Here is a 7,997-nt window from a genome sequence, read left to right as displayed (position 1 = left end):
GAAAGTCTTACAAGATAGTAAATAATGCAGTAAGGCCTTTCCATGCTTACTCTTCTGCTGTCTCTCTCTTTAGGTGCTGCCAGACTGAACCACTGGGCATTTCTCCCAACATTCCAGTCTCCCTATCTAGAATTAAAGAACATTAATAGCTTAAGACTTTATTTATTGCTTCATTTTCAGGATGAGAAAACAGATCCAGATTAAGTGTCACAGGACATGCCTGAGAATAGAGCTAGTGGCAGAACAGAAGCAGACACGATTCTCGTGATACAAACTAAATATTATGCCGTCTTGCTCATCCATCTCTGTCAAAGTCCTCCCGACCTCTGAGGTTCAGCTTAATCATTACGGCCTCCATGAAGCCTTTCCTGATCCTCCCCAGTAAATGAACTCTCCCACCAGAGGACTTTGCTCACAATGAGTGCATCTAACAGAAACACCAATTTTAACTAGGACTTTCTTCCCTGATCATTCTAGCTGGAGAGTCTGCAGCCCAAAAGACAAGAGAAATGTGAATTCCTGGTACCAGGGTTCTCTCTGTATGAGGACAAAATGTAAAAAATGGTGGCCACCACATTCCACTTTTTCTTAAAAATGCCAGCAATTGTTGCATTATACAAACTCTTGGTACTGCCATTTTCTTCTGATGTTGCAATTACTATTGCTAAGGTCATTAATGCCTTTATTGCAAAATGCAATGAATACTTTCCTGTTTTACCTTTTTAAGGGTCCCTGTAAACCTCCTTTCATATATCCAGTTATTCAGCAAATATTTAATGAGACCAGATGCTGCATTAGATGCTAGGAATGCAATGGTGAGGAAAACACCCAAGGGTCCTCTCATTAGGAGATAAGATGGAGCCCAAAAGAGACCAGCCATCAAGCAACCACCAGAGTGTGGTAAATGCTACACTGGAGGAGTCCCAGGGCATCCAATCTAGTTCAACAGAAATGATATTAAAGTGAAATCTGAAGGAATAGTTCAGAGGGAACATGAAGGACTGGAGGCAAAAACACACACACACATTTGAGGAATTTAAAGAAGTTCCTGAAGGGCAGGGGAAGTTAAGGAGGGACATTTCATAAAGGGCTTTGCAAACTGTGACAGAGTTTGGGTTAAAGGCAATGAAAGCCATGGAAAGGTTGTGAAGAGGGTAAGGAGAGGACAAAGATAACTGGCTGCAATTTAAGAAAAACATTTCTACCATCTCCATTATTTTTTATTCTGTCTTAAATGATCTTCACTGTTGCCTTATTCTAAATACTTTAAGGAGCTAAACTAAAAGAACATCTATAGTGGATGTGAAAGAAAACAATAAACTCCACGCATCACAGGTAAATTATATGTAAAACGTATTATTTTTGCAGACTCCTGATTAACATTACAAAATAGATAAGGTTAACAAAAGACTAACAGATAATTTTATCTTCTTTTTATTTGAAACTTGTCAGCTCCAAATTATTCATGCTAACTGAACAGATATATACATAACCTAACATGATCAATTATCCAGATCTTTTCTATTTCACTTTGAAACGTGCCTTTTAATTTTCATTTACACATGGGCATCTCTGAAATCTAGAATTTACTTAAATCCACACCACAGAAAAGGGCCAGTTCCTGATACCTAATCTTGTACCCATTCCACAGACTGAAAGCATATTTTAGGCTGGTGTCAAGATTTGGTGGAGTGGTTTAGACCTTTTCCTTTACACTTTTTTATATTCTATGACTTTTTTAAAACAGCAGGAAGGAGTAGCTTTTATTTTTCTGGTAATAAAAACATTTCCACATGGAAAACAAAGAGTAGAAGTACCCTCTTTCACATCTTCCTTTAGAAGAGTCAAGTTAAATAATTGCGTTTAGAGCTTCTCTGAGGCACAAGACCTTGACAAAGCAGTGTGGGATCAAGGCTATCCTTTAGGCTTGCATGCTGGTAATTTGAATAGTGACTGTTTTCTAAAATATTTTGTGGAAAGTACTAAAATGAACAGCAATTTCAGCAACCAATGGATAACAAAACAAGGATGTTACAGAACTTTAAAATATTTTTTAAGGGGCCGGCCCGGTGGTGCAGCGGTTAAGTTCGCAAGTTTTGCTTCTCGGCAGCCCAGGGTTCGCGGGTTCGGACCCCGGGTGCGGACATGGCTTGGCACACCATGCTGTGGTAGGCATCCCACATATAAAGGAGAGGAAGATGGGCATGGATGTTAGCTCAGGGCCAGGCTTCCTCAGCAAAAACAGGAGGACTGGCAATAATTAGCTGAGGGCTAATCTTCCTCCAAAAAAAAAAAATTTTTTTTGATAGAGATCACTGATTCAAGATTTTTTAACTGCAATTAATCAAGGAATGAAAAGTGCTTTTACACCAAACCTAAACACAACAAACATGCTGACAATATTATTATTTGAAATATTTAATATTTAAAAATATTATAAGAAAGTTAAGGCAAAATACTATTATTCTGAAAATGAAAGGGTCAGGACAAACTCCTTTTTACCTACTCAATAGTTTGTATAGATAATAAAAAAATCTAGTTATTAGCAATTACTTCCAACTTTGCAGTACAGATCTTCCTCAACTTACGATGGGGTTATGTCTCAATAAAACATCTTAAGTTGAAAATATCCTAAGTCAAAAATACATTCAGTACATCAAACCTAGCAAATGTCCCAGCTTAGCCTCGCCTACAGTGACCACGCTCAGAGCACTGACACTCAGTCAGACAGAAGCGTCTCACACAAGCCTGCTGGATAATACAGTGTCAAGTATCTCTTGTAAGTGATTGAATACTGCACTGAAAGTGGGAAACAAAATGGGTGACTGGGGTCAGAGTGGTTACAGTGTATCAGCTGTTCACTCTCGTGATCGCCGGATGGACTGAGCACTGAGGCTCCCTGCACTGCCAGCATCGCGAGGCAGGATCGTGCACATCCCATTGGCCCGGAAAAAGATCACCATTCAAACTTCTGAGCACCATTTCTACTGAACGTGTATCGCTTTCACACCATCGTAAAGAGGAAAACTTGTAAGTCAAACCATTTAAAGTGGAGAATTGTCTGTATTTTCAAATAAAAATTAGTAAAGTGACAGTGGATTTATAGCTCTTTATAGGTGGAAAAGGGCTAAAAGACTTGTATCTTAACATAGAAACTCAAGTATTCTCTGTTATTGTCAGCTGAGGCTGTATATTTCATCAAATGTTGACACAACCATTTGAGAAGAAGATGGGTGGGCCCTATAGCACTCATATCTAGTAACTGGTTTAGGACACTGTGAGATGATGAGTGTTACGTGAGCAATCTATAACATGACGATGCTTTTGGATAATAAAATACCTCAGTTTTCAATTCTTAAAAAAAAAACCAAACCCCAAAACATTCTGATTTTGTTGTTTAAAAAATTGTTTTCATTTTAATGATCTGAGTTAGTAACAAATATACAAAACTGTCCTTCACATTTCCAATTTCCATACATCGTATTATGGACCACTTAAAATTCTGGACTACAAATGCAAGTTTCTTTGTGTCCTTAACTTCAATTATTGTCATTTATAGATAAAGGTGATTTGCAAAAACATGCATTTGTGAACACAGATGCCAAAGGTTGTACATGTAAGTTAATGCACAACCAAAAGCGTACATTGTCCATTTGTGCAGTTATGTGTCAAGTGCAAGTGACACAATTAGAAGCAATCATCCTGGGATATTTCACTCTATCTGAAAAGCAGTCTTGAGAAACAGATGGAAGTATATCTTTAAACAAAAACTGTATTCTACAAATACAATAAAATTCACAAATGTGTACATCTGAAGCAACTCTTGAGACCCAAAGCTGACTCAATAACCCTGCTGCTATATTGGTTTTATGGAAATATCTCCAAAGTCATAGGCTGGGAAATAGCTGCTTTAAAGAAAATAAATATACATATTAAAAGGAAAGTAAGGCTTTAAACAATGTGAGGAAAGCTTTGAAAACAGTAATAATGTATGAATCATCTATGTTTTAAATTTTGGGAATTTAAGGAAATTTAGAAATGTAAAGATAATCTGAACACTTTTTAAGCCATTATAATTAAAGTTTTCTAGCTGAAAGTGTAATAGAAAAATGGGCAGTTTCTATTGTTGAACTACTATGATAATTCATAAATCATTATAAATTTATGACTTCAATAGAGGCTCAAGTAGTGGAAACTGGTTATTGTGCAAATGAAAAGCAGGAGCCTGCTTGCTTCTCCAAACAGCAATGTGAACTAGAAATAAACACCAACACAAAACGATTTTTTATACAAAATTATTTTCAGATATCAGAAGGTAGGAAAATCAAATCTTTCTTAAAAATGTTTTCCTGGGTTGTGCAACATGTGCTTTACCTCTTTGACTCAATCCACCCCCTAAAGTTATTTCTATTATAAATCTCAAACTGCCTGGCAAGGACTGTGAAGGCTAAACAGCTAGGTATTTGACATCATCCCCAAGGACAGACTGATGTATAGCTGTCGTAAGTGTCCCACTTTCTCTAAGGCCTGGAGTTTGAGGTCTGTCTATGCTACGTGGACCACATGACAGAGGATGGTGTCAAGTTACAACCAGGTCTCCTCCAGGCAGTCCTATAGACTTGGCCTCTGATATCACAAAAACGCTTGTTTTACTAAAATGAATTCAACTGCAAACAGTTGGAGGGCATCTGTAGTTGAAAAGGAAATGGGTTATTTTCTACAAGAAACATCTCTATTTCTGAAGGGTCTTATCATGAAGAAAATGTGGCTAGTGGTTTCAAACAGGTACTTCGAGTTACCCTAAATGCAAGACGGCTTTTTAAAATATTTAAACCAACAATGATTCAGGAAAGTAAGCTGGGGGAGTAACATAAAGACTTGTAACACTACATTAGGAGATGCAGTATCTGCTGTGCACTTTGGAAATGAAAGAAACCAATTCTAGCCAGAGTCAATATCAGAAAGAAATACGGCTGCTTCCTACTCTTCTCCATTTAGCAAAATTAATTGTATGATGCTCATTGCTGATATTTTCTCACTTGAGTTAGGCAAAATGAATCAAATAAGTTACTTTTGTTTTCCAAATAAGCGGCCTAAACGGTTTTTTGTTTTAAACTTTCAGAAAGCAAACATTTAACCCTTGAGAGAAACTGCTATTATTGACTATCCTGTCTAAAGGCAGGTACAAGGATTGTTGGATTAAGGATTATTGCTCTTAAAAAGATAACCATCAGAAACAAATATGTAAGTTTACCTCAAAATACTGATTTTTCACCCAATGCTACAAAGTTTCATTCTCAAATTGCGTCACATATTACCTTCAATTCTTTGCCAGTTTACTGAGGTTTTAGCTATTAGAAGTTGACCTATTAACTCAAAATCAAGGCAACAGCAATATCCACATACACATGTCTTATTTGGGCATTAAGCAGTAACACTGCTTTCTGGATAGGACTTAAGGCACTAAATGGTGGTAAAATAAACAAGTAGGATGATTAACAACATCTTTAGAATCCTAAAAAAGGAGATCATTTAGAAGGACACTAGTAAATCTTTTTCTCAAACAAATAAGGCATCCTGTTGGCAAACACAAATAAAATACAAGGTCATGTTGAACCTAATACATTCACTGTCTCAGCTAAACGACTCAAAACACTAGCTATCGAACTAAAGAAGGCTACGATATACGTCTAAAGGTTGGAAAGGCACCCAAAGGAGAGCTCCACCACTTCCAGTTCTCAGTTAGGTAAGCTGTGTTTAACACTGCATGAGGTCTACTAAACGTTTATTCTTCAAAATGTATAATGTGGTTAGATTTTTATTTTGATAAATCAGTTAATCAAGTGCTAATTTAGTAAGAAATTTATTTTCATGAATCAGGAAATTACTGCAGTGTCTAACACAACCCCATTTATAAAGCTAAACTAATTCTAGTACTAAATGCATATTCTGGATAACACTGAAGGAAATCTGTATAAACAAAAATGGTTACCTCAAGATAGAACTCACAATAGAAATTCAATATATATCTAAATAAGATTTACTGAAAATAATGAAAAGTGTAGTACAGATACATCAAACATAATTATAACCACAACACTTTCCTTGTGAAAAATACAACTATTAGTGAAATAAAATGTACGACTGAAAATTTTTCCAAAGGAAAATACTTTTCTTTGAGATAGGGAAAATAGTATGTCATTGTTTTTTTCACCACAATATAATTTGACACAAAAAGCAGTCACAGAATTGCACCAATTCCACATCCAGTTTCCTGAACATGTTAAGAGTAAAAGGAGTTCGTAAAGCAGAATGCAGTTTCTGAATTTCATAAACTGTTGATATTCTCGTACAAAAATCACACCAGATCTGTTTTCATAACGTACAATACTTTCCGTTTCGTGGCCAGACACAAATGCAAACATAGGCTTTCTGCCCCCTTTCTTTCATCCTGGTGTTTAGTCAGAGTCAGGAAAAAATTATCAAGTTACTTAAGTGTTATCTCTCTAGCAATAAAGAAAAATTGTATTTAGTGCATGCTTCATCATTTGTCAAAAAACATTTCTGAAAATAAAACTCAGTTACCCAATTGTTTACAAAATAGAAAAATCATTCATTAGGATACAAATGTCGTGGGATTTAGGTCCACTTCCAAAGGACTGAATTCCTTGGGAGCAACACTGTCCTTCAGCAGAGGTCACGATGCCAGTTCCCTGATCGGAGCAGGCGGGCCTGCAGGAGACCGCTGCTTGATATTCGATTATCTGAGGCCCCAGACCCTCTTTGATCACCCCCCTCTCCGCCATCTCATTAGTGCTACAAAATAGACGGCACTTTTGTGGAAATTGTTAGGAACATTTCTGCTGAACATGATTTAGAAGTTCTCCAAATTTTTCAAATAGGTCTTCCACCCATTTTACATTTTTCATACAAAGTTGAACAATTTCTTCCTGTCCTAAATCTTCATTTCTTTTCTGCACAGAAGAAATCTAAAATAAAGAGAATTGGCACATTAGCTTATACTTATCACTTTATAAGCTCTTCACAAGGGCTTACTGTTTCTATATTCTGAATGAAAAGGGATTAAGTCACCTACAAGTAGGAATCTTTTTTTGGAAAAAATCTATCCATGGAAAAGGATTATTTCAAATAAATTTGGGTTAAGTTTAATACTATCATTTTTGGCTCCATGGGGGCAGGGAGGAAGGCTAGGAAAAGTGGTTCAAACTTTCTCAATTCCTTTCAATTGTGTTAAAAGCTGAAAGGCAAATTTGGGGGTCAATTCTGCATTTCAAAGCACTGTGACAGCAGTCACCATATTTTACATGACCATCTTTACTTTCTCCTTTGCTAGACAGAGGTTCGATTTATGAACATCCTTCCACACTAAACCATGATCAAACATATCAGGTACAGCCTTGAGCCAACTTCACCCTTTTGGATTAGAAAATTGATAGTGCTGGTCAAAAAAAGGTAGTAACGTCTATAGTCATTTAACCTCTAAGCAAATTAATCCTTATATCCAATCCAAAAATGGTATTGTTGTCATACATAACTTCTGAGCAACTTAAATTATGGTATTTAATAGTTAACATTAAATTTTAATTATCATTTCTTCATGCCAAGGAACAAGTGCCCTATTTCTCTGCAATTAAGTGGGATAAGGCCATGCTAGTGATAAGAAGACAGCAGTGACTGAAGCGAATTACAGCAGAATCATCATACATTAGGAGAGAACATGCAGCAAAGGACCATTTATTATGGCAAGGTACAGCAAGCTCTAACAGCTTAAAAACATTACCACTTACAGTTCCTACGAGAGGTGATGAGCCTCAGATTACTCTGAGCACTGAGCACAACAGATGACAGAGACTCCGAACAATAAGTCTTCTTGTTATTGTTTACAGGAGAATATAGACACATTTTCTAACAATGGTCTTTAAAACATTAAAAAATACTGTACCTACAGTCTCCTTAAAATTTGGAAAAACACACAT

General features: G+C 36.4%; 1 protein-coding gene across 4 annotated transcripts in view; it reads right to left on the bottom strand.

Moving 5' to 3' along the window:
* Positions 1-3,388: 3,388 nt before the first annotated feature.
* QSER1 (glutamine and serine rich 1) overlaps positions 3,389-7,997 on the bottom strand; it is a 76,084-nt gene continuing 71,475 nt past the window's right edge. For all 4 annotated transcript variants that reach the window (XM_023646225.2, XM_023646226.2, XM_070273510.1 and 1 more), the window contains one exon: positions 3,389-6,989. In XM_023646225.2, coding sequence (XP_023501993.2) covers positions 6,849-6,989 — 141 coding nt within the window. In that variant the 3' untranslated portion in view covers positions 3,389-6,848. The remainder of the gene's footprint in view (positions 6,990-7,997) is intronic.

The sequence above is a fragment of the Equus caballus genome, chromosome 7 (genome assembly GCF_041296265.1).
Source record: "Equus caballus isolate H_3958 breed thoroughbred chromosome 7, TB-T2T, whole genome shotgun sequence".
Lineage (NCBI taxonomy): Eukaryota > Metazoa > Chordata > Mammalia > Perissodactyla > Equidae > Equus > Equus caballus.
The sequence above is the reverse complement of the archived record's forward strand: the minus strand, read 5'-3'. Positions and strand labels throughout refer to the sequence as shown.